Source organism: Micromesistius poutassou (genome assembly GCF_964030765.1).
Source record: "Micromesistius poutassou genome assembly, chromosome: 21".
NCBI classification, from domain to species: Eukaryota; Metazoa; Chordata; class Actinopteri; order Gadiformes; family Gadidae; genus Micromesistius; species Micromesistius poutassou.
In genome coordinates this window covers 12,539,596-12,567,356 of record NC_140291.1, presented here as the reverse complement: position 1 = coordinate 12,567,356, position 27,761 = coordinate 12,539,596, and the positions used below count along the sequence as shown (strand labels likewise).

Below are 27,761 nucleotides of genomic sequence, written 5' to 3'. Positions count from 1 at the left end.
TGTGATTGGTTAATGTTCGGATCCAGGGGAATCGGCGAATGAGTATATTACTCATTCCCAGAGTGACTCGCTAAAATTCAAATTGTGCTCTCTCAAGAACTTTGGATTTCCAGGGTAGTTGCACACTTGAAGGATCACTGAAAAGTAAGCAAGAATGACATTTTAATTATGTCAGGTTTTCAGTTATGTATTCAGTTTAAGGAATCAGTTTGAAGACTTTACTTTTCACAGAGGTCATAGACATTGCATTTTCTTCCGCTGAAAATATTTGACTGCATTCATGCCACATTTACTGGCATAGTATACACATTATAAATGTAGCGGTAAAAACTTGACATTGAGGAAAGCACTGCAACCTTTCTGTATCAAAGCAGAAAGTTAACTACTCCCCCACTCACACATTAAGTCTCTCTCTCTCTCTCTCTCTCTCTCTCTCTCTCTCTCTCTCTCTCTCTCTCTCTCTCTCTCTCTCTCTCTCTCTCTCTCTCTCTCTCTCTCTCTCTCTCTCTCTCTCTCTCTGCTTCATTAATGTATTCCACTTCAGTGGATTGATTTAGTCTCGCTAGTGAAACCTTGGCCAACATGTGCCAAGGTGCAAACGTAGGAATGGGTCATCATTTAAAGACAAACACAATGGGATTTATTTTGACTGTGCCCACAAGACAGCCCTTTTAGCATCCCCTGGCTTCTGACTGGAGCCTACTACTGGGGTGTTTGATAAATTTATTTATAATCTACTCCCTGCTGACAGTAAAAAAAAATGAATAAAGGTTTTCAGACGTTTTTGGCTTCATCTTCACACTGTTCTCCCCCCACCCTGTGTGCAGCCTTTGTTTTTATAAGCTTGTGCTTTCCCGTCGACCACAATGACGATTTGCTCTCTCTCTCTCTCTCTCTCTCTCTCTCTCTCTCTCTCTCTCTCTCTCTCTCTCTCTCTCTCTCTCTCTCTCTCTCTCTCTCTCTCTCTCTCTCTCTCTCTCTCTCTCTCTCTCTCTCTCTCTCTCTCTCTCTCTCTCTCTCTCTCTCTCTCTCTCTCTCTCTCTCTCTCTCTCTCTAGGTCATCGATCACTACAGTGTACATCGAGGTCTTGCCCCCTAACAACCAGAGTCCTCCCCGCTTCCTGCGGCAACAGTACAGCCTGGAGATCAGTGAGGCTATGAGGACCGGAGCAACCCTGCTGAATCTACAGGTAAACACACACACACACACACACACACACACACACACACACACACACACACACTAACTTAGACACACAAATACAGCTGACTTAGTCACATATAGTCTGGTCAGTTTAGGGCAAATGGCTGCAAAAAATGATTAACATTTGAGCCAATGTTTTTCTGTTAATTTAGGGCCTAATAAACAAAAAAATGCAAGGAGCCCAAAAAATGAATGGGGGGAAGGCCCTGAAACGACTATGCCCACTTTTTAGACCTGAAATTCTGTATATCTGCTCCTGGAGGTCGCAGAGAGTTAGTTTTAGGCTTAAAAGATGCAGATGCCACATTTATATAAGTGTTATGAACAAATATAGGCCCTAAAACCTTTAATTTTTGAGATATTTGTGAAAAACCTTTTTTTTAATCACTGAATCAATCAGCGCCCAAGCCACCTTGTTCTGTAAATCTGCTCATGAAAGCCATACAGTTTGTTTGGGAAAAAGCTCTAAATATACTCATGGGGCATACTAGTACTAAGTTGAAATGGCAACGCCCACTTTTAGACCCAAAATTCTCCTGAAGGTCGCAGAGAGCAGATCTCCCATTTGACTGAACTGGCATGTGCTTGATATGGATCAAACTGTGGAACTAGTGAATGACAAGGCCCAGTGCATTGTCTGCAAGGTTAGTTTTAATGGTTATTCCTTAAGAAATGTCATGTACATGAAAGAACTGTGTGCAACATTTTAATTTTTAAATCCACCACAGGAACTTGGAGGAAGGTACATAACTGCCATCACCGCTCCTAAGCTGATTGACCAACTGCAACTGTTTAAAGACTCAGGACTTATAATCAATAATGTGGATCTCGATGTTTCACAGAGACTGTCAGCTGTCGATGCAGCAACTCTACAGGATGGGTATAAAATCCACAAATGCTGATGAGCAGCTCATGCTCATGAGCAGATTTCACTGTAGTGCAGAAAGAGCAAGGGGCGCACTACAAGGTTATTGGAAAGGGTAGTTTAGACAATGTAATCAGTGACAGTGAGTTTTTGGAATCACTTTACAAAGTCACAAAGTCACTTCCAATGCACCTTGAACAAATGTGTCAGACCGTAAGCTTCAATACCAGGATCAGAGCAAAAACAACAGCAAGATTCACAGCAATCACAATCATCAAAGGCACGGATCTTTGGAAGAGCCTGTAAATGGATATCTGACACTGAAGCTCTATTCAACGAACAGAAACAAAAAAATCTTCCTCAGATCACAGGTAAAGTTGCTACCTCTTGTCCTCAAACAAGGCCTATTCACGACATTCAATGATGACAACATCAACCAACAAAGTTCATCCCCTGCAGCTACAAAGAACTGCAACGCTACTGCAATGAGTTGTCTACAGTTTCCCCAGGAACCAGGTGAAGGCATATCAAGAGAGAAGAAGTGTCAAGGACATCGACCCTAATGCACCAGGCTTGGAAACTGTGTTGGAGGAATATCTGAGCGTAGTAGGGCAGAAGGTCTCAAAGGAGTCCCATCGCCAGACTGTCAATGTTGAGGAATTTGATGTGGAGCTTGGAGTTGTGTTTCAGAAGAGCATGGGAGAGGAGGAAGATTTTTTGATGGGGGCTATCAAGAATATCGGATCTGATGCAGCACAGCCTGTAACTTGGACTTCACACCACGCTTCAAAGGAGCATGACAAGGCAGATGTCCCCAAAACAATCAACTGCATCATGCCTGTGATCGATCATGCTAGCAACACCGAACAGCTTCAGCTCCATGTCATGAGAATAGCAGTGTCCTACACATGGTATCTTAACCCGGGCCAGGTTGCAGTGGGTGGATCCGATCAGCCTCTTTATGCCATCAAGAAGATGATACAGTGGGCCATGGGAGAAAAGTTTTCTCATTCATACTTTGCTTTCATGGGTGGGCTGCACCTTGAGAAGGTTTCTCTGGTCTGTGTTGGCCAGTTGATAAAAGGAACTGGCCTGGATACCATCTTAACATTAGATAGATAGATCAATAAAGAAGGCTAGATACTGCATTCAAATCTTGGCTGTGGTCCTGGCCAGGAAAATAGATGAGGCATTCAAAGCTAAACAGCTAGAGGACAACAGGTTGATTTGGAGTGATTGGTTGGCCAGTGAAAACAGAGCTATGTTTGACTACTGGACAAACGTCCTTGAAGCAATCAAGAAGGTTCTTATGTTCATCAGATCTTTTCGGGAAGCAAACTTCATCATGATGATCTGTGCACTTGAGCAGCTCATCCCTCTTTACTTTGCACTAGATCATACGCACTATGCCAGATGGGCATCAGTGTTTCTTCAGGATCTCAAAGAGCTCAAATGGAGACACCCAGAGTTGTTCAAGGAGTTTATATCAGGCTCTTTCACAGTAAACACCAGAGGTAGCCCATTCTCGAAGATTGCATGTGATCAGAAGCAAGAGCATAATATAAAGGTCATCAAGTCTGACACTGGTACGTCGATATCATCAATCGGGAAGATCAGGAATTCTTCCGGAAACTCGAACTTTCCCTACCCAAAATCCAGCACTACCTAGCTGAGGTCGAAGGTCAAGATCTAGCACACGGGCACAAAGAAATGCTGGACTCCTTCAAGGAAACGTTTGCAAGCCACACTCTCAAGGTGTACCAGGGGATCCTTACCAACCCCTTCAACCAGGCTCAGTTCATGAGGTTGAACTCATCAATTGTCTTCCCAGATGTGGCAACTAAAGATGCCAGCCTTGTCTTTACTGTTGGCAAACCTCAGCATGATCAGTTTGTGCAGGAGCGATTCGTCTATGGTCAGAAGGGTGTCGATGCGAACATCTCTAGAAATGCTCTGAAACTCTGAGTTCCGGTGCGAAAGTCCAGCTTGCTAGCCCTAGAATCAAGCCACCTAAAGGAACCCTTACAAAGCTTAAGGAGGCCTGCAGAATGAGAGAAGATGAGACGAGGAGGCTCTTTGGTGGTGAACTCACAGGTAAATCTAGTTGATATCTTTTCAAGGTTATTCAATATATATCTTAGATGCAGGCAACTTTCGTCTTACCAGATTCTCGATACAGTGAGGTTCAATGATTAATTTTATAAGTGAATAGGTATTGACAGTGCAAATTTCATTTTGGTTAAACTATTAATTTCATTTACAGGTTTACCAGAAGCCCTGTCAACAAAGGATGGAGACATTTATCACAGTCAAAAATCTCAAATTCTGAAGGACATCGGAGTAAAACTTCAATCTACAGCCTCAGAGGGACTTGTGATAGATCTATCTGTGCAAGTGCGAATCCTGGCCCTCACTAAAGGCTTGACATTCCGGGACTTCGTCATCAAAGTGTTGAACAGCATTGCCAAGATTGGTCATGAGAAGGGAGCCAATCGTATCGACATTGTGGCTGACCTCTACCAGACGATGAGCATTAAGTCTGCGACTAGGAAGAATCGGGGATCAGCAGATAGCTCACAGATGGCCTTTCCGGATTCCAAGCAATTCTCTGAAGCTTTCATGTTTAATAAAGACAACAAGGTCGCCTTGAAATTAATGTTCGCCAGAATTGCTAAGGAACAGACATGGAACTGGAGCAAGGAGTTTAGCATCACCTACGGCAGGAAGGTCCTTGCAAACTTTGGCGAAAATTTTGAGATCCAGCTTTATGACTGTATAGAGATGCTTGAGGAGGCTGACAACCGCATCGTTTGCCATGTGATGGACATGGTCAACAAGGGGATCAAGTCAGTTACGGTTAGAACAGTTGACTCCGATGTTGTTATCCTACTAGGGTTCACTACAAAGTTCCTGTCTGTATGTTGTGACTTGCAACTTATCGTCGACTTTGCTGTTCCGGACAAATGTCAGCTCTACTCAATCACCGAAGCACACAAGAAGCTTGGTGGAGATGTGGCTGATGCCATGCCTGTGTTCCATTCTTTCAGTGGCTGTGATTCCGTGAGCACCTTCTTTGGCCACTCAAAGAATGCTCAATTCAAAGCCTGGATGAAATACACTAAGTTCACAGAGCTCACTGCTCTATTGAGAGGACTAAGTTGCTGCCCTAGTATCGAGACTGTTCAGAGCAGCATGGAAGTTATTGAGCCCTGGGTAATGAGCTGGTACAACAAGGCTGGACTTTGCGACTGTGCGAGTATAGATGGGCTCAGATTCCAGCTGTTCAAGCACACAGTTAAAGATGAACTGCGGGACCTGCCCCCAAGTCGGGATGCACTTCTACAGCATCTGCTGAGAAGTGCATTCCAGGCAGGGTGGCTGTGGGGGAACAGCCTTCTACAACTACCTTGTCCCCTGGTTGTTGAATGGGGATGGACTGCTGATGAGGAGGAACTCATCAAGTGGAGCACAGTTTCCATAGGAGATACATTGTCTCGAGTAACAGGGGTGTGCAGCTGCAGAACTAATAAATGCACCTCTTGTTCTTGTGCTGCCAGGGGGATGAAATGTCTCATTTATTGCAAGTGCCAAAGCAAGTGTTCCAATCCCAATTGATGTGATTACATTCAAACTAAAAATTTTGGACTTTCACTTGGTTTATATTGTTTCTTAAGTGGTTGTTGGGGTCCTTATCTTCTAACAAAGAGCCTTAATCAACTTAAGCACTAGTATGCCCCATCAGTATATTTACCAAACAAACTGTATGGCTTTCATGAGCAGATTTACAGAACAAGGTGGCTTGGGCGCTGATTGATTTAGTGATAGAAAAAGTTTTTTCAAAGGTTTTAGGCCTATATTTGTTCATAACACTAATATAAATGTGGCATTTCTGCATCTGTTAAGCCTAAAACTAACTCTCTGCGACCTCCAGGAGCCGATATACAGAATTTCAGGTCTAAAAAGTGGGCGTGGCCGTTTCAGGGCCTTCCCCCCCATTCATTTTTTGGGCTTCTTGCATTTTTTTCTTTATTGGCCCCTAAATGAACAGAAAAACATTGGCTCAAATGTTAATCATGATTTGCATCCTTGACCCAATTTTTGCCCCAAACTGATTTGACATGTACAAACACAAAACTTCACTCCATTGCATGCGTGTGTGTTTGCGTGTCCAGGCAACGGATCGTGAGAGTGACCCCATCACCTACAACATAGTGAGTGGGGACCCTCGCGGCCAATTCACCATTCAACAGGGGTGAGTCTGAACACAGATAAACCAACAAATTGAGCATAGCAACAGCCAGATACCTCAATGCTGTCCGTTAAGATCTGCAGAGCCAAACAAGAACATTTTGATTTTAATTTGAGAAAAGTGGCAGTTTGCATGCTTGACTTTGGTATAGCATAGATTTGGTATAATCTATGCCAGTAGCATAGCCAGGATTTTTCAACAGGGTGGACATTTGCGAAGTAGGGTGGGCCACTATTTTTTACATTATTATTATTTTTTTATTTTGATATAGGCAGTACAGCAATTTTCCCACAATTAAACAACACGTGATTTCATCACAGATCAGACGATTAATGGCAAACAATAATAGGCTACATTGATAATTGATTATACTTTATTCATCCCCAGGGGGAATTAAAGGCATCATCCATGCATGGGAGCACTTAGTAACCATGTAACAAAAAAAAAGACTGGTCTGTACAGCCTGAAAAAACATTGATTCTGAAGAAGGTACTAGGCCTACTCAAAATAACAAAACATGCAGTGTGAGTGCAGTGCGCGAGAGAGAGAAAGAGAGAGAAATTAACTCAGAGCTAAATCCGTCCTGCTGGCCACTGAATTGGGAAGAAGCGAGGGGGGGTTGGAGAGGGAGAGAGATGCCCATCACCAGCCTGAATCAGCAGTGATGGGTCGAGGCAGAGGCTCGATCACTTCCAGAATTTTGCGAGATATGCCAGCTGCACTCATGTCTTCAGTCGCAACAAAACCTACTGCCTGCTTAATTATTCCCCGGTGAATATACAGAATGCAGACTGCTACAAGCTCACGTTTTGACTGGTCTTTACATTAATCAGCGATCAATGCATAGTATGTTTTGTTGTTTTCATTTAACACACTTTTTATTTTACCCAACAGCAGAGCTGCGGCAGCCTCCAGCAAGTCGTTTTGGGTGTCTGGGCTCAGTACGCTGCGGCTGCCTATCTTTACCCAATCAGAATTAAGCTCAGAATATAAAAAATTAACAAAAATAGCATTCCTGTAAATATTTGTAACATAATGGTACTATACTAAAACAAAATTGATCTCACACAATTGTGTGACATTATAATATCCTTGAATTTTACACTTCTGATAGGGTGGGCCAGCTGTCAATCATAGTGGCACTGGCCCACATTGGCCCTAATGTGGCTATGTGCCTGATCTATGCCATTTTATCATTTACTGAAGGACACATAGTATAACGCTACGGTGTGTAGTCTGAGGGTAGATTATAAGAGGTGTCTCTCTGACCACACTCCACGCCCTGTAGTCTCGTTAGGGTCTTCTGCTTTGACGTGATATTTCAAAGACAAATTAGTTCTGTGGTAATTAAATTTGACTTTGCAAACTGTGCAGATTACTTTTGTTTTCTCCAAAGATCCTTCAGGCAATTGTTTTGCGGCACACAGCGTCACACTCATCTGACCTAAATATAACACAACATATGCAATGTAGATACATTTACTGCTTGTTAAATGTTTAATCATTAACTGTGGTACACAACATTAGCGTTGTGCTTTTCCCATCGCCAGGGGCTAATTTATTGATTTTAAAACAGCAGGAAATCATTAAGAATGCATTATCAGACTTTTAAACCTAAAGGATACAGCAGACCGTTTTAATTTAGTTATGCTGTCATTGTGTTAATGCTGTAAATATGTTCTGTTCACTATGTGAACAGAACTGTGAAAGGTATATTATATTTGAAGTGTTTCTATTATTGTTCTACCTTACTCTTATGTATTCTGCTCTGCTCTCAAAGAACTATCGCTGCCTACCTCAACTGTCATTAGGGCTGTAACGATACACCAACTCACGATTCGTTTGTATCACGATTTTTGACCTGAGGTTCGATACATCCCACGATTTTCTTTTTATTTTGATTTACTTATATAACAATTAACTTAATGTAACATTTAGTTGGAGGATGCTTGCAGGTAGGCAAAAAAATCCTCAACTAGTTTTGTGGTTTAGGCCTATGTAATTTTAAATATTAATGTAAAAAAATAATAATAATAATAGCACCAACCAGCGTTCCCGCTAGAAAAAAACAATGCCGGTCAAAGTGACCTGCAGAGGTTTCGTTTTCCGGACATTTTGATGATATGCCGGTCAAATATCCTATTTGCGCTTCTTAATTAGGCTATGTAGCTTAAATAATGACATAATCAGGCCATATAGAATGCAACATGTTTAGTAGCCTAATTTTCGAATAGATGGGAAAAAACATGATGACAACGTCTGATTCGCAATAACGAGGCATAATGTTATGAGTAGCGTATGTGTGTGCGCGAGAACCGTGGCAGTTACAATCGCGGTGGTTGGACCAGACAGCGGTTGCCACCCAGGTGAACGTGCACAGATTTTGCCCTACCGCTCAGCTTTCCCTGTGAAACTTTCGGCGGCGGCCGCCCGACGGTCGTCACAGCCCTGTCATCTATTCAACTCTACTCTGTTCTATCTCTACTTCATCCTACTGGCTCTTCTCTACTCTGATCTACTCTATTGTGATCTACTCTACTCTTATCTACTCTACTCTGAACTTCTCTACTCTGATCTCCTCTGTTCCACTCTACCCTGATCTCCTCTGTTCCACTCTACTGATCGACTCTACTCCATCCTTATTTTATCTGATCTACCCTGATCTTTTATATAGTGATCTACTATTTTCTATTCTTCTCTACTCTACTCTGACTGTGTCCTACTATACCCTCCTCTCCTGTTTTCTACGGTGTTCTACTCTACCCTACCCTACTCTACCTTACTCCACTCTACTGGAGTCACCATCGTCCTCTTGTGGGTATGCTGTATGTGGTGGTGACACGCTGTGTTCTCCTTCACAGGCCAGGGCTGCTGGTTCTGGGGAAGCCACTGGACAGGGAGACCCAGGACCACTACGCCCTGGTGGTCACGGCCTCGGACGGACGTCCCTCTGGGGTGAGAGAACCTCACGTCGGCTGCTTGGTGGATGAACCTTCCATGGGGTCGTTTAAGGCCGGTTCCCACCGAGGAGACGGGGCATCGGTCACAAAACTACCCCATTTCGCACGCCAAAACAATGAGACAAATGATGAAACTGTTTCCATAGTAATAGGATGCATAGATCTTTTGCGTGTTTTTTGGCATCGTGTTTGACAGCTGATAATCTGCATTGAACACTGATTGGCTGTGAGTGGGAGTCTAGTTTGATGTTTGATGTTGAATGTAGTGATGTTTTACTTTCTCTATTTAAAAAAAAAGTATTTATTTATTCATGCTAAAGTGCAGGGCCCCGTTTCCGATAACGATGGATCCACACTCGTAAGATCATTCTTACGAAGGATCTTTCGATGCTTCGTAACTTTTTTCCGAGCCTTTCCCGAAACTCCTTAACATGAACGCGCGTGCACTGCTCTTACAACGTCGTAGGCTTGTAGCTGTCCACTGACACGGTGCTGAAATGACGGCAAGTGCAGCTCGAAAAAGCGACCTCCCACACAAGAGCAATGGAATCATTTGATTTTATTATATGCCTTGTGATAGGGTTGCCTTGTGACGTGCCGTTTGATCGGTAAATTTCGGCTGCGCATGTATTTTTGGAATTTTAATTGCTGCAATAAATGCGGTAGTGGTTGGTTGGTACAATCCTGGCGGCTCCCCTGTGCTATATTGCTTTCAATTATTTAATTGGTCACGTGAAATGACACACCTATAAAACACCCTCCAGAAAAGGGGTAGGTCTCAAAATGGCGGACAAGGGTCGAAAGAGGAAAGAAACATTTAAGGCCTATACACTTCAAGGACTACATATTCTTCTTGAGGAGGTCGAGGCTAACAAATGCATGTTATTCGACCGCTTTAAAGGTGCCCACACCAACAAGCAGAAATTTAAGAAGTGTGGGGAAATAGCTGAACGAATTACTGCGGTCACTGGCACCACTAGGTCCGATGTGGAGGTCCGGAAAAAATGGCTAGACTTTGTCAGTCTGACCAAAAAGAAAGCGTTGGAAGTTCAACATCAAACCAATTTCACTGGTGCGGGGGTGAACACGGGCGCAGGCCCTCAACGATGAGGAAGAGCGAGCCATGGCCATCATAGGCTTCTCAGCATCTCAAGGCATCCCCGGGGGAGTGGATATCCATGCGGGTATCAGGGAAGAGGGAGATCCTTCAAGTGAGCAATGGCAAAAGATATAAAAAGATATATACCACTTCTGTTGAGATAAATACTATGGTTAGTCAATTTAGAATATTCAAAGAAATGTAAAATAAATGGCATGAAAAGTTATTTGATTTCTCTAGTAATCCTTCCTATATTACTAATTGCGTAGGGATTGAACCCCAGACGACCGGGTGCAAGTCCGACACGTTAACTCGAGACTATCTCCCTGATTACAAATCTATGGTCAATATTAAATTAAAATATGTTACGCTTAATACTATTTATGCATTCGACAGATCGGCGATTTATATGCCAGGCGGCCTCCCTGTTTTTATTAATGGTTACGGTGTTCCCTTTTTGAGTTAGTATATGCTTGTACTCCTCATAGATCTCCACAAGCAGCTTCTGTTCGCCACTGAAAGATCCCGCTCAGTCCTTTTCGGACATTTCATCCATGATTCGACATTCACGGTTCTGGGCTGGTATAGGGTTAGGGTTAGGGTTAGCATATCTCGTGAACTCGCGTAATCCACAATAACGTAAGCCTGGTTTGAACTAACCTGAGCGAGGCGCGGCTGAACTGCGTTGATGGAAAGGCTTTAGCCTCAAGTGGAAGTTGGCCCTAGTTCTAACTCTTAATCAACTAAGCGCCGCTTTCTTCAGTGACTTTGATGGAATACCTCTCAGGCAACTTAGATGGAACAGAGGTGTTTATTGAGAATCCGGGGGGGGCTGGAGAATGGTGGGGATCTGGTATGGGTCCAGAGGAGTCTTGAGAGAGGGGCGGAGGAGCATGGAACTGAGGAACAAGGAAACACGGGTTAGATGGGTTGGACTGGATAGTTCTTCGGAAAGAAGGCTTATATAGAGGGCCCACAAGAGGATAGAAACTATTCAAGGTCTGTTACAATCTACCAGTACCGGGGTTGATATAGAGGGAGCTGATTGGTGATTGCCGGCAGGTGTGTGGAGTTGATGATGGCGGCAGGTGTGTGGAGCTGAATGGAGAGAAGACTGGGTGGAGGGCGTGACAACTATGACCACAGTTTCATGTTAATCCCTTTTCAAGTCAAGGCCATGTTATAGAAATAGTTCTAAATCATTGTTCAAGTGTCAAAGGGCCAGGAATGATTAGGAGTGTCCATCGACTACAATGACTATAGAGAAACCAAAAATATCAAAGAACAACATTTTGTCGACTTCACCAAGACATTTATCTTGTGTCCAAGTGAGATCCACGACTGAAATACAGATGAGGCAAAAGTCCTTCAAAAGCTGAACCTAGTTTCTTAAAAAAAACAACTGCACAAGCAAGTTTATTAAAAAAGTTAAAACAGCAGACAGAGTTATAGAGTATTAACCCCATCATGTGTGCCTCGCATCCAAAGCCCAAATGAAAGTTTTAGTTGAAGCAGTTGTTCCAGCCATGCCAGTGACTACAGATCCGCTTTAAAGGCTCACAGGTTAATTGGAACAGGACTCTGTCGCTTTTGAAGCATTTTAACCATACTTGATCTCTGTATTGTGCCCGGTCACCCAGTTGCCCCGTTGTCTCTCTCTCGTGCCCCTCTGTTTTCAAGTAATGAGTTGAAATTCCTTCTGTGATTGGATAGATATTTTCCTCACAGGGGCTGAATCCCATTCTTTTCGCTCAAAGACACGCAATTTCTGCCCGCCCGCACATGCACACACACACACGCACTCGCACATGTGCACATGCATGTACATACACACATGCATCGCTTTCAATTTGGGGGATATAGTCCCCTCCCCCTCCTGCCCTTTTTCATTCCCCAGTCTTCCTCTTATCCATCTATCATTATTGTCCCCCCCTCCCAACTTAAAAGGTGTGTGTGTGTGTGTGTGTGTGTGTGTGTGTGTGTGTGTGTGTGTGTGTGTGTGTGTGTGTGTGTGTGTGTGTGTGTGTGTGTGTGTGTGTGTGCGTGCGTGTGAGCGCACTGGACAGTTCTGTAAGCATTGATTTTCTTTTTAGATTAGCGAATACAGGTACACACCCACACACACACACACACGCATAAGCATATACACACACACACACACACACACACACACACACACACACACACACACACACACACACACACACACACACACACACACACACAAAATAAGGCTATAGAGGCATTATCTGTGTTGCCCAAAGGTCGTAATGTGACTAAATGGTTTGGAGAAGCTGCTCAGCATACGACTTCAAGGCCTAAGAGGAGCTTAGAGAGAGAGAGAGAGAGAGAGAGAGAGAGAGAGAGAGAGAGAGAGAGGTAGAAAGAAGCAGAAAGGGAAGGAAGGAGTAATGAAAAGAGGGGTGAGAGTTGTCTTATACAGACCCATTTATCAACGTCATTCATGGCCAAGGTCTCCACTTGTGTACACCCAACAACACACACACACACACTGGCACACACTGGCACACACTGGCACACAAACGAACAGGCACACACCCTACATGTCCCCTATTATTAAGCATCCTGTTCTTGGAGTGGTGGAGTAAAAAGTCTCTAATTGGCTGTTTGGCCCCCAGATTAATCATGCTGCCAGGTCCACAGGGCCGTAGGTGTGTGTATCCCCTCTTTTCATTCCACCACAGCTTTGACAGGTAGATGGGTTCTCCATTGTGTAATCGGCTTTCTCATGTACTGTATAATGAATTATCCCCCTGGGAAGAGCCTCGGATGAATACTTTTCTGATTTGGTTTTTGATTTGCTTGGTGTTAATGTCTGTTAAGTGATGGTTGAGAATTGAATTGATGTTAGCATCTGTTTCATTATAAAAGAGAAATTCTCCCTCCATGGACCTCCACTCTAATACTGGCCTCTGGTTGGCTGGCTGTGTATTGATTACGTTAAGTGATGAGGTGAGGCTCGTGGCAGTGTTATTGATGTTTGTGTTAGCATTGAGCGTGATCAGTAAATGTATAATTAGGGGTAATTGAATGTATTCAGCATGAAACCGATTGTTTGTGTAAAAAGTCACGTTAGCCAGGAGTCATTATCCTGTCAAAATCCAAATCCCAAAACAATATTATCCTGAAACTGGGAAATAAATATTGTAGGTATTGCATTGAGCAGACACCTCACAATAGTGGTTGGGAAACAAGGGAACAAGAATTGCATAAAAAATTTCAGTTGAATTGGACACAAACCAAACCAAATGTGTGTGTGTGTGTGTGTGTGTGTGTGTGTGTGTGTGTGTGTGTGTACGTCCAGACTTCCACAGTGACAGTGGACGTCATGGTAACCGATGTCAACGACAACGACCCGCTGTTTGATCCCTCTCTGCCGGTCAACCTGAGCGTCAGCGAGGGACGAGAGAACGCTTACGTTGGACAGGTCAAGGTATGGCACTCAGACATGCACGCACGCACACACACACACACACACACACACACACACACACACACACACACACACACACACACACACACACACACACACACACACACACACTGACTCTCTCACACACACACACACACACACACACACACACACACACACACACACACACACACACACATACAGTAACTCAAAGTCACACACACTCAAAAATGCACGCACACACCAGGCCCCCCCACTAACACACACACACACACACACACACACACACACCAGGCAGGCCCCATGCCAAAGCCTCGCATCCAGGAGTCCTTCCTGTAATCTTTATGAGAGATGCCTTGAACGTGTTCCAGCGCTGAACTTTTCCCTTCCCCCTCTGTAAGGGTACTTGAGTGCCTTGGAAAGCCCTCCCTTCCCTAAACAGATGGTGTGATTCCCCCCAGAGGAGGAGCACTCTGGCTGGGCTGGCTTCCATGTAGGCGGGAAGGGGGCGGGGTTCTGGAGATCTTTGTACTGGTGGCAGGTATTACACAGGTTAGGGCTGGAGTGGACGGCCCTGACCTACACGGGTATGAGGGGAAAGAGATGGGGAATCATGGAGAAGGGAGACAGGACAAAAGGGAAAGAGAGAGAGGCAACTGGAATGCAGGAGGAGAGAACTGTGTTTTTTTCTGTTTTGAGAACTGTGTAAACAGTTTGAGAAGCAATGAGATATAAAATGAGAGATTGTGCTGCTGATTTTAAATGTTTAAAATGTTTATGTTTAAATGTTTAAATGTTTAAAGTGTTTAAATGTTTTGTTTATCAACCGATTTCTGTCGGGGTTGTCGTTGGAAGCGTTGGAAGCGTTGCCATGGGTACGTGACCCCAGTGCAGCAGCAGCATGCCATTTATTGATTTGGAGGGATTTTTTTGGGGGGAAAAGGGAGGGATCCTACAAAAAATATTGTGGTGTAGAGATGAAGAGATACAGGCGGGGAAAATGAGAGGGAAGAGATGGAGAGAAAGACAAGGGAAAGACAGGTGTTTGACAGGTGTACGAGAGAGACGGAGAGCGGAGGAGACACAGAGGAAGAAAAGATATACAAGAGATGAGATCTCGGAGCTTGGCAAGCGGTGGGAATCAGACTCTTTCATGAGCAAAGACACGGTTTGACTTTCAGTTTAAAAAAAACATCCAGCGAGCGAGCAAGCATGAAAGAGAGAGGGATGAGAGAGAGAGACGGATGTCAATCATCACTCTGTTTAAGATGCAGGTTCTTTTGAACTAAAGTTGTATACCTACTCCCCCGTTGTGCCGATAATATTCCTGTGCGATGACTAACTAGCTTTTTTCTCTTGATAAATCCACTTTTCCACTTCAGTGGGCTGTTATTTTATTCCTGGCTCCAGTCTCAACTCTCTGTTGGAAAATAACCAACAGCCTAAGATTAGACCTGCTGTGTTCTGGTAGCTGCGGATGGGAGAGCATAGGGGTTGCAATGCTAAGATTAAGGGTTCGACTCCCCTCGGAAGGTATCCTAAACATTTATGAATTACCAAGTAGTCAGGTACCTTTGGATAAATGTGTCTCCTGAACGAGGAGTAGTAATGTCCTCTTGTGCTTTCTGAAAACGGACATAGATGCAATCATATAAATGTTGTCACAATGTCTCTGTATTATTTTGACAGCTATACCGATGGTGATATGATTGGCAGTAGTTCAATTCACTTACAACCTTTACTTTCAAAGTCTTAAAACTCTGTGTGGAAAATGCATTGATAGAACCTTCTCCCTCCTATTGAATTAACTTTGATGTTTAATCTTTATTTGCTCCTTAACTATGAGTGGGGCCAGTCTTAATAGCTAGATAGTGTCCTGTACTTTCCCCTGTGATGTCCTTTTTCCCGTCCATGATAATATACACATCTTCCAGGTGTAATCAATACGGAGCAAAAGCTTCCTCTGGTCTCCTGGGAAACCAACCCACCATTTAAAAGGGAGTCTATTATGTCTTTCTATTCATCTCCGGCTCCACCCAGTGCCAGACAATAGTACATTGTGAGGGTGCAAAAGGAGTTGGTGTGTGTGTGTGTGTGTGTGTGTGTGTGTGTGTGTGTGTGTGTGTGTGTGTCAATTTATAAATTGTATATATATATAATAAATAAATTGTATATGTCAATTATGCTCTGTTCCTTTTCAAGGAAATGCTCTGTCAAACCAACTAGCTGTCTTTTCCAGTGACTTGACCAGTGTCCTCTCAATGGCCAGCAGAGCTAGGCTGCTTAAACGGCCTTGGCCCATTGTGTTATGGGTGTAGGACTTGAGCCGCTTTAAACAGGAGAAGCTCCTTTCTACACCTGCAGATGTAGCTCCAATTGTTGCCACTAATGAGAACAGTTTGTAAAACTGAGGCATTGCACTGTCCAACTCCATGTCTTTAAGGAACACCAAGAAATCACACAGCTTTCCCCTGTCACCCTGCAAGTCCTGATCTGAATACAGGACTTCAAGTTCAGACCTCAGGCTCCCTCAAAGTGATGGCCAACTACCAAAACGATATTAAACTTGAACAAGGAAACGTGGGAATTATGTTAAACTGAAGCAAGGAATTGTGTGAATAAGAGTATGAAATGTACGATGAAAATTGTCTAGCAATTTCGCCAAGCAAATATCAAGAAATAGGTTGCAGTTCGTCTTTCGACTCGCTTGCAAAATCCGCGATGGGACTGAGGAATGAAGAGAGCTCTGGTGACTTTTTATAGTTCAAATTCGCTGTCAATCAAATGGCAACTCAGTCTTTCGCAGACCCTCCAATCATCACGCAGAAGCACAGCGTCCAGGCCAGCCCACTCCTCCATTCACCCCCAGAGACGCTGAGCGTCCGTGGGAGGGACATAATCGCAGCATTATCCAATGACCGTCGACTTTCGACGCACTAAAAAAAGCTGTTCTATGTTCAATGCAGCCCCATTGAAGTGGACAGATGCTGAGCTTCAACAGGCAAATGCACTGTGACACTACGGGAATGTATGAGAAGGAAATCGAGTCAGTCGACCTGCGATAAACAGCTGATTCTGAACAAACTCGTCTTCGAGATGGACGTGTTCTAACGCATTCTTAGTCAATGAAATGTTAACACAACAGTATATATTTGACCATTTAATTTTTTTAATTTTAGGGGAAGCTGAGCTTCCCTTGCAGTCTTAGAGAAATCGCCACTGGTGTGTGTATGTGTTTTTGTGTGTGTGTGTGTGTGTGTGTGTGTGTGTGTGTGTTTATCCTCTAACCAGCCTATATCCAGAGTCTTAATTAACTTTAAATTGATCCTCTGTTTGGGTTGAGGCCTTCATGGCCCGATGCCTTAATGACTCAAGAGCTCGGACAGAAGAGATAATATCTGTCACGCACACATGCACAAATACACACACACACACACACACACACACACACACACACACTCTGTGGAAGAGGCTTATGTCTTGTGTGCTCTCTCACTGTTTTGTTCTATCTATCGAGTGTTGTTGTTGTTGTTGATGATATGTGTTGATCCCCACTGGCCTTCCAGCAGTCAGACACAATGCAGAGGTGAAACACGCTGCGGGAACAGGACTTATTTTACCATCCCGCTGTGAGAGAGAGAGAAGGAGAAAGAGAGAGAGAGAGAGAGAGAGAGACAAAAATGCAAGAACGATAAATAAGAAATAGCTAGAGATAAATAGCGGGGAAGAATTGGAGGACAAGAATGAGTGATGGAGACAGGAAGGGGAGGAGGAAGAGAGAGACTTTTCTACAGGAAAAGGCATTTACAGGAAAAATACTGTAAAAATGCCGAAAGAAGAAGAGAAAGATAAGAAAGGAAGAACTTATTGACTAAGGAACACATCTCAGTACTACAGTAGGTCAGCTGACTGATCTGTGTGGTTTCCAGCCTCAGTGTACATCATCTTATATTCTCCTCATCGTTCTCACTCACTCACACAAACACATATTGTAAGGACAAATTACATTATCTATGCTGAAATGCAAATGTGTGTGTGTGTGCGTACATGCAGGCATGTGCGTTTGTGTTTGCGCTTATTAAGGTGCAGGTGTCTCTCTCCCCCAGGCTGTAGACCCAGTATTAAGGTCCAGGTTGTCTCTCTCTCCCCCAGGCTGTAGACCCAGTATTAAGGTCCAGGTTGTCTCTCTCTCCCCCAGGCTGTAGACCCAGTATTAAGGTCCAGGTTGTCTCTCTCTCCCCCAGGCTGTAGACCCAGACCTAGGCTCCAGCGGTGAGGTGTTCTACCGGCTGGTCAACTTTCAGAGCCTCTTCTCTATCAACGGCAGCGGAGCCATCAGCACCTCCGCACCCCTGGACCGAGAGGTCAGTCACCTTTCGCTTTTGTCCCCCTGTGCACTTGACCTCTGAGGTTCCATCTCTACCCGTGACCCTTTTGACCGCTGCCCTCTGTAGTACCTGGAGACACTCTCGAGCAGAGGTCAGGCGGTCAGGCCGAGAGGTCGTACCCAGGGGATGCGGTCGGCGAATGGCAATGAATTTAAGAATAGAAGAGGCTAGTGTGAAAGGTCCCTAAGGGGAACTGTGAGGTGGATAACGGCATGAATCCCCACTTTGGACTCACACTACAGCTATGCTATGAAAATAGAGTTTGCTTTTTTTTTCTTCTTTTTTTTTGAGTACCCCCTGCAGTTCTCCAAAGTACCCCTAGGGGTACGTGTGCCCCCATTTGAGAACCACTGCATTATACTATGGGCCTGCTTTTTGGATGAACGGGGGCGGGCACTGGTACTAGACTAAACTAGTGAAGATAACACACATTGAACCTGGACCACCTGACACCGCTGTGAAAAGCTCCTATCCAGCCGGCTCCAACGTGGACACTGTCAACCCCAGAACTGTGTTTCCCCCCCCAAAAGGTCAAGGGTCACTATGAGCTGGTGGTGGAGGTGTGGGACGGGGGCGCGGACCCGCGGCGCTCCAGGCTGGCGCTGGCCGTCACCGTGCGGGACGTGGACGACAACAGCCCCGTGTTCACCCAGCCGGCCTACGAGGTGGAGCTGCCCGAGAACAGCCCCAGGAACACAGCCATACTGCAGCTACAGGTGGGAGGGGGGGGGGGGGGAGGGGTGGATGATGGGTGGATGATAAGTGGATGATGGGTGATGGGTGGATGAATGAATGGATGGTGGGTGGGTGGGTGGAGGAATGGATGAATGGATGGATGGATGGATGGATGGATGGATGGCTGGATGGATGGATGGATAAAGAAATGGTGTGATTGATTGAAATTGGATGGGTAGATTCCACGTTTGATGCTGTAGCACTTATTTTTTTTATATAAAAAAAAAAACCTAATAGAAATACAACAGTATATAACAATGGAACAAATAGTTGCTCACCTATTCATTCACACAGATTTTGCACTGGTAGATATGCATGGCATTTTACTGCAGAGAAAATCACATCTTATGACGGCACAAATACAGACGCATTTGTCCCAGTTCCTCAAGCATTTTTCAGTCCTTAGATTTAGTTAGAAGGTAATTCTCTCCATACATTGAAGCAAATCTCTCCATTGCTGGAGCACTTCTCATCCTCTTCTTCATGAACATTCATCCCATTTATTGAACATTTTGCCGATGTTCCTCTCACCCTCAACCTCTCACCCTCCTCCCCTAACCCACGCCCTCCCCAGGCCATCGACCCAGACCTCGCCGCCAACCTAACCTACCAGATCAGAGCCAACAGCTCGGACCCACGGGTCGGCCAGCTCTTCCGGGTCCACCCGTCCACCGGGGAGCTGTCTGTGCTGGAGGAGCTGGACTATGAGAACACTCCGGAGCACTCCTACACCTTCACTGTAGAGGCCCTGGACACAAGGGGGGGCACCATGCCCCCCGGGGTGGCCACAGTCACCGTCCACATAGTGGTGAGTCTGAGGGTGGTGGTGGTGGCTCACAGCATGGTGATACTGGTGAGGGTGGGTGGTGGTGTTGATGGTTGTGGTGGTGGTGATGATGATGGGTTGTGGTGGTGGTGGAGGAGTGAAGTGACTCCAGCAGAGCCTCACCTTAGCTCAAACTTTTGCTGTTTTGTTTTAAACTATTAAAGATGTGCTTTAAGGAATCCCTAAAACTCTATAATCAAGGCACCTTTCCCACTGATCCTTGCTTTTATGGTGTGTGTGTTAAAGGTGTTTCTAGGTGTGTGTCCCTCTGTCTCTGTCTCTGTCTGTCTCTCTGTCTCTCTGTCTCTCTCTCTGTCTCTCTCTCTCAACACACACACGTGTGTGCGTGTGTGTGTGTGTGTGTGTGTGTGTGTGTGTGTATGTGTGTGCGTGTAGGTGTGTGTGTGTGTGTGTGTGTGTGTGTGTGTGTGTGTGTGTGTGTGTGTTTATGGCAAAGTGCAGTAGAGTGTCAGCTCTTAATTGATGTCCTACAAATAAGGGCCCCTAGGCTTTATCCAAGTTCCAGGTGCATTGATTGTTACCAGATGGATAGAGAGGCTTAGGGAGGTACCAGAGAGAGTGAGGGAGGGAGAGAATCATATATAAAGTGAGATAAAGGAGGGAGATATTGAGTGGAAGAATGAAAGACAAAGAGAGAATATTGAACCCAGGAAGGAGAAGAAGTGATAGAGATGGAAACCAAACCTTGCAAATTGTGAATTGTGTGCACATTGAATGGTTAGGTAAATGTTTCCATTGCTGCTCACTGTTTAATTTATAAGACAGTATTAGGAAAAACATAAAACCGCATTAATTATTCAAAACGTCAAGGCACTTGAGCCCTCTACCTGACAAAACAAATTGATTTAACAGGAACCAGGGAGTGTGTGTGTGTGTGTGTGTGTGTGTGTGTGTGTGTGTGTGTGTGTGTGTGTGTACGTATGTGCACGCACGTGCTTGTGTATAGGCATAAAAAACCCCTGTAATAAAAGACAATAGCAATGCAACAAAAACAAGGGATAAAATAAAATATAATAGCTAACAAGGAAGTTATGAATGCAATAAGAGCAGTGATGAAGCAACACATTCAGGCCTCTCTAGACATGGCCTGTAGCTCTCCCTGTGAGGTTATATGGTGTGTAATGGGGTCCTAAAGGCCCACTGTGTGATTTAGAGACCGCGTTGGTGCTGCGGATACTACACTGAGGATGTTTGTCTTCTTATCGAGCACCAGTGTGATGATGTTAACTATAAGGCAAATGCCAAGGTAAAATATGAAATGTATAATATAAACCAGTTTCTAAACCACATTTTAAACCAGATTCTGAACTGGCTTCTAAACCAGCTTCTAAGCTGTATTCTATACAGACCTTTAAACAATTGTTGATACAGGCTTCTAACCCTTTTACAGGCTTCTAACCCTTTTTTTAGAACATTCTTTTCTACTAGAAAATGTATTTCCTGCAGAAAATGCGGTGAGTGCTATCGTGCAAAGTGAGGTTGAAAATATGTTTTAATAAAGCCACGTAATTTAAGATGTAAGAAATGTTGAATGGCTTAAATCAAGTCAAAAGATGAGGAGTTCAAAAGTCTAAATGGAGTAAACTATGTAAACATGCACAATATTTAAAAAATGTAATATGGTTGGAAAGAAATATAGTGAAGAGTTAAACAAATGGCTAAAGTGATAAGTTTGAATACATTTTGAGATAAAATATAGAATAGCTGAGCTGTTCTGATAAAGTTGGAAATGGTTCATTCAAGTCAGTGTTACAGTGAAGTAGGGAATATGTTTTGAACTTTTCCTGGATCAAACTGAGGTAAAGGAAGTACTATGTAACTTGTGCACTGTGCTTTGCGCTCACCCCTTCTCTATGTACACACTAATCATTAGAAACATCAATGCACCAGTTTTTGTTGAAAAGATTTTCTTCTTAATCTTAATTTGCCAAACACAGTGACGATTTTCCGGGAACCGTGGTTTTAATCTGTTTGTTGTTTGTTGTTTGCCATGCTGTGTTTTCGGCTGCCATGTCATTTTTTTTTATTCTGTAAGCAACAAGGTTGGTATCACTAATGCTTTTTTAAAAAGGAGATGTGGTTTAGGTGTTATCACGTTTAATTTAAATGACATGCCTGGGTGCAGACAACTTAATCCAATTATTTTCTTCACCACGGCACTGCTCTAAACCATTTTCTTAAAAAGCATCTTCTAAAGCATCTTCTAAACCAGCTTCTAAACCAGTTTCTAAATGTTTTTAGAATCTATTCCTAACCTGTTTCTTCTCCGTCTTTTGAAGATGGGGCTTTGATGTTTTTTTTGATCAGCAGAGAATACTTACTATCTTTTATAGCAAATGGACCAAAATCAAATGTTCCGGCCAGTAATTCCCCTCAATTAGTTCTGGTCATAGCTCAATTATCGTGTGTGTGTGTGTGTGTGTGTGTGTGTGTGTGTGTGTGTGTGTGTGCTTGCTTGAAAAGGACAAGAACGACTTCCCTCCAGTGTTCAGCCGGTCAATGTATCGCGGCATGGTCGCCCCCAATGCTGTCAAGGGAACCATCGTTACCACGGTGACGGCCACTGACTCCGACCCTTTGGTAAAGCCCTTTTCTTGTATTCTACCCTTTTATTTTCTATTCAGATCTGGTTTATTGTGTTTTTTTCTATTGTATTCACCATTTTCCTTAGTCAATTTAATTATTTGAGAAATAATAATGGTTTAATGGTGCATAATAAGCACAGGAAGGAAATAGAAAGGATGTGTGAGAAATCAAGCTAGTAAGCGAGTATAGGCGAGCAAGTCAGTTAGTTGGATAGTTAGTTAGCTATCTTCCGTCTCTAAAAGAGTACCTACGTACGATTTCATCAAAAAAGTAACTCACCACATGAAGAGCTCCACCTCTGCTCCTTACGCTGATAGACGTTGTACCTCGGGCAGTGGCGGTTTTAGGTACAGGCGAAGCGGGCAGCCGCCCGGGGCGGCATTATAGGGGGGGGGGGGGGGCGGCACGAGCACACGAAAAAAAAAAGATCTGCGCATTTTCTATTATCAATCATACCCCTCCCCCCGTCAACAATTCCGCCAGCCCGTAATCGTGTGCCCCCCCCCCTCCCCCCCCCTCGTGAACAACTCTCCGGGGGGCCGGCACACGGAGGGGGTCTCGCCCGGGGCGCAATTCAATGTAGAACCGCTACTGACCTCGGGTGTTAAACAGTGCCCCCTATTGTCTGTCCAGGGTACCCCTGCGGGGCTGGTGCGCTACAGGGTAGATCAGCAGGCTCATCTCTACTCCTCCAGTATCTTTGACGTGGAGGAAACCACCGGGAATGTGGTGACCAGAGTCAACCTCAACGAAGAGCCGAATCTCAAATTCAGCGTGAGTATGGAAACCCAAATCTTAGCCAAGGTATAGTGTGAGTAGTGCAGCTTCCGATTGGGTGGTCCCCAATTATTTTAGGCTATCACCTAATTTTTAGGTGTCAAAACGGGGAAGATGATCTCGTCCATGCACATGGATTTAACCCAAACTTACATCCGCCAAATACAAATACATTAGTAGTATAGAGGAGCTCTCAAACCTTTTAGGATCATTGTGTTGCTGTCATAATTAGATGATCATCAGATATCTTCACCCTATGAACCGACCGAGGTCCTGACCTCAAGGTCCTGACCCCAAGGCCCTGACCTCCAGGCCCTGACCCCAAGGCCCTGACCCCAAGGCCCTGGCCCCTAGGTCCTGACCCCAAGGCCCTGACCCCAAGGCCCTGGCCCCTAGGTCCTGACCCCAAGGCCCTGACCCCAAGGCCCTGACCCTGAGGTCCTGACCCAAAGGTCCTGACCCTCAGGCCCTGACCCCTAGGTCCTGACCCCAAGGCCCTGACCCCAAGGCCCTGACCCCAAGGCCCTGACCCAAAGGTCGTGACCCCAAGGCCCTGACCCCAAGGCTGATCATGTACAATAGGGTGTTTTGCCACAAATTTCAATGTGGATCATTTTTGATTGAGAAATGCCAATTTGATCGGGAGAATGCGTCCAAAAGCAATAAAACAGAGATCTTACTTATTTCTTTGTGTTTCTTTCTGGCTAGAGCTCAGGGAACCAATCTTTGTGGAGCCATTGTGGTTTGAGATGATGTTTGAGATCATGTTTTTAATTCCAACGGCCCTGAAGCAAAATCGTGATCCATCCTGGTTGATATGCACAGGGTATATATAACAATAGTGCAATGGCCGTGGCATATTCTTTCTACCTGTCTTGTTTTTCTTTTTGTATATTTTGTTCATGTCTGTCCTGTAAGGATGGTCTATTTGGCTATTTGGCGCCAGGGCAACAGAAAGCCAACCGCTAAACTTCTGCCATTCGTAGCTATTACATAGCTATTAGACTTCATGGAAACCTTTTTATTGCTTTGGGGAACATTTTCACCAAGTTTTTTCATTGCACAGGGAGGCTTTCTTGAATTGTTCTTGTTGTCAAGAGTTTGAAAAATACCCCAGTGCCCATTTAAGTGTGAGTAACCCTAATGAGTTTGTCGTGTTGAGAGGACTACTGGGAGGTTAATTTATTGCTTTCATTCCCAGAAACAGGCAGAGAATTTATTGATTGTTTGTAACAATTTCCCTGGAGCCATTTTTGCAAGTTAACCAAATAAGGTATCACATGCTTGCTAAATCTGTTTGCTCACATTGGCTGCTTGATTGACAGTTGGTGGTGGTTGCCTATGATGATGGCGAGCCTGTAAAGGAGAATAGGACCCTAGTGGAGGTGACGGTGTTGCAGCCCTCCGCAATCCCAGTCTTCACCCAGGAAGAGTACAGGTACACACACACAGATGCATGAACGCACACACACGCACGCATGCACACGTGCACGCACAGATCCACACACATATGCACACAGACAAACGCGCACACACACACACACACGCACGCATAGACAGACAGACAGACAGACAGACAGACAGACAGACAGACAGACAGACAGACAGACAGACAGACAGACAGACAGACACCGACACACACACTCGCAGAGACACACACACAGATACACGTGCACAGACACTCACAAACACTAGCCATGTTTCCATCCAAAGTGATTCGCATTACTGGGCAATGCGCATTAAAAGAAATTCGAATCATGTGTGTTTCCATCAAAAGAACGGACTTTGGTGAAAACTACAAATTCGCGCGAGTTTTCTAAGTCACGCGAGATTTTCCGCGGGTTGGCATGGCAACCAGCCTGTAAACATTCCGTCGTCTTCCTGCCGGTGTTTTGATGTGGTGTTTTGATGTTTTACAATGGAGAGAGGACTTCAGTCATTAATTACACTCGCTCAAGTGGTGCTCGATCTTACGGCGCTTATCGCTATGATGTTTTTTTCTTTTACCAGTCTTAACAAACTTATAACCTCATCCTCCGTCCACAGAAATCTTGAGCTATCCGCCATGTTGTTGTCTTCTGAGTGACCCGCAAACACCGGAAGCAGTCGGGGTGAAAGTGCGCTACGTCACACTTGATTCGTATACAGCTGTTTCCATCCCATTCGAATCAACCAAAACCCGGCCATAGCGAGCGTATTTCAGTTTGTGCGAATCAGGGGATTTTAATGCGAATCACGGCGTTTCCATCATCATTTTCCGATGCGATACATCTAGATGCGCATCTAAACAGCTGATGGAAACGCACCTACTGACACACAGACATACATAATTTTAGTAACACACACATGCACACACCCCGACAAATGTATTTTTGACTGTATGATGCATGTTCATGTTGTGTATGCCATGCTGTAGATGATGAATGGTGTACCATATGGTTGCCAGACATCTGCCAGATATCTTGTCTGGGCAATGCTCCAGAAAAAACTATAATAATACACTCCAAACTAAGTTCTAAGATAAAAATGCAGTGTATATTTAGTCCTTGTATCAAGTTGCGCTTTTGTGGAGGAAATATCTGAACGGTGAGACACAGCAGGCTATATAACAGCTTTTTAGTGATTCAGGAACTTAGACTAGCATTAAACTAGCTTAATGATGGCAAACAATGGATGGCAGCTTGTCATACCAGTGTTTAAAGGTCCCATGGCATGCTCTTTTATGGATGCTTTAATATAGGTGTTAGTGGGCCCCAAATAGCCTACAGTACTTGAAGATGTTCAAGAAATTCAGCCTTGGTGCAGAGTTACCACTACGAGCCAGTCCCACAATGAGCTCTCCACAATCGTGCCGTTTTTAGAGGCGGGTCAAGGTGGAGGGTGGGGGTGTGGCCCTGAGCAGCTTGCGGCCACGGTACCATGCGCTAGTGTTTACAGTGGAACACTGAACACTCTGGGTGCTCCGGCGGGAGTCCTGGAGCTCTATATCTAAATAATATCATATTATATTTATATATCTATATAATATAATATATATTATCATGGTCAAAAACTGTTTGCGCCCCCGAATGATATTATGAATCTCAAACGACTGCGTCAGGTTCTCAGACGCCTCTGGTTCTTCCACTTCCACATCAATATTAAGTACAGACTGAACCGCGAAATGGAGGAGAAGGGGATTGTTGCCCGCGATTGTTGCCCGGGGTTGTCTGCGTCGGGTTGGTTGAGAAGGAATTGGGAACCGCGACATGGAGGAGAAAAGGATTGTTGCCCAGGATTGTACGTCTGAGCCCCACTGCCCGCTGCCCGCTGGCCGCCCCCGGGGGCTGCCCGCCCAGCCCCGCTGCCCGCTACAGCGGGGCTCAGACGGACAATCCTGGGCAACAATCCCCTTCTCCTCCATTTCGCGGTTCCCAATTCCTTCTCAACCAACCCGACGCAGTCTAGTCTTTTCACCAAATGGGAGCTTTATGCAAGCTTGCGTTAGTGTTGCGTGTTGTGCACCATAACACCAACAGCAGAACGGTTATCCAAATAACAAAGAACACTTGCGTTACAGTGTGTGTATTCACACACACACACACATGTGGCACTCGCACGGTCCTAGCTCATTGTCTCATTGGCGGGCCAAATTCTCTGGGCGGGCCAAGCAGAGAAAGGGGAGGTAACCTGACCCCATATGACGACATATGGGGCCGGAAGCCAAATCGAAGCATTTCAGTGATCCTTTTTTCAAAGACGGAGCAAGATAGCTACTTCTCGGTTTACACCTAACGCAATTTTTAGCTACTGGGGGACCATAGGGAGGCTAGGGGAACTCAACTTAATGTTAGAAAACCTCATAAAGTGAAATTTTCATGCCATGGGACCTTTAAAGAAAAAACGCAATCACCCCCTCATTTACTCATTTAGTAAACCACAGCCACAATTGAACTTGCTTATGTTTGTACAGACGCAGGGAGAATCCAAGTGACGCTGATTATGAAATACTCATTCTAAATGGTCACTTCTTAAATGTCAAGTAGAGCCAATACGTTTTGTTTAGATGTAGCATAGTGAAACTTTGTGAAAGGTGTACGATGTTACACTTAACTACATATTTTGTAGTTGTGTAGCAGTTAAATGTACATTTACAGTTAGGGGATTTTGCTGATGCTTTTATCCAAAGCGACTTACAACCATTCATCCACACATTCACACACCGACGACGGAGTCAACCACGCAGGGTGGCAGCCAGCTTGTCGAGAGCATTCAGGGTGAGGCGTCTTGTTCAAGGACACCTCAACACTCAGCTAGGAGGAGCCAGGGATTGAACTAGCAACCTTCTGGTTGCCAGTCAACCCGCTCTACCTGCTTAGCTAATGCCGCCCTTCAAGTTGATACCCATCACAGGGCTGCCAACTTTTGGGTTTTTGCTGGAGTGAGATTCTGTAGAATCTTGTAATGCATATTGCATATATATACATAATGCATATGCAATTGACTGTCGGGGGGGCGATCGGGATTGTTGACGGGGGGTGGTGGACGGACGCGTTTTTTGCCGTGAGAAAGTGGATGTGTGTCTGTTTGCACTTGTGGGACATGACAAAGAAACTGTGGGACATGACAAAGAAACTGA

General features: G+C 44.6%; 1 protein-coding gene across 1 annotated transcript in view; it reads left to right on the top strand.

Moving 5' to 3' along the window:
• The window catches only part of LOC311366842 (protocadherin-15-like), a gene marked incomplete at both ends in the record, with an annotated part of 114,184 nt that overhangs the window by 57,551 nt on the left and 28,872 nt on the right, over window positions 1–27,761 (top strand). Inside the window, 10 exons of the mRNA XM_084485609.1 lie at window positions 1,058–1,190; window positions 6,242–6,321; window positions 9,180–9,273; window positions 13,703–13,831; window positions 18,055–18,174; window positions 18,729–18,914; window positions 19,508–19,741; window positions 22,244–22,360; window positions 23,000–23,140; window positions 24,469–24,581. Of these exons, the coding sequence (XP_084341735.1) occupies window positions 1,058–1,190; window positions 6,242–6,321; window positions 9,180–9,273; window positions 13,703–13,831; window positions 18,055–18,174; window positions 18,729–18,914; window positions 19,508–19,741; window positions 22,244–22,360; window positions 23,000–23,140; window positions 24,469–24,581 (1,347 nt within the window). The remainder of the gene's footprint in view (window positions 1–1,057; window positions 1,191–6,241; window positions 6,322–9,179; window positions 9,274–13,702; window positions 13,832–18,054; window positions 18,175–18,728; window positions 18,915–19,507; window positions 19,742–22,243; window positions 22,361–22,999; window positions 23,141–24,468; window positions 24,582–27,761) is intronic.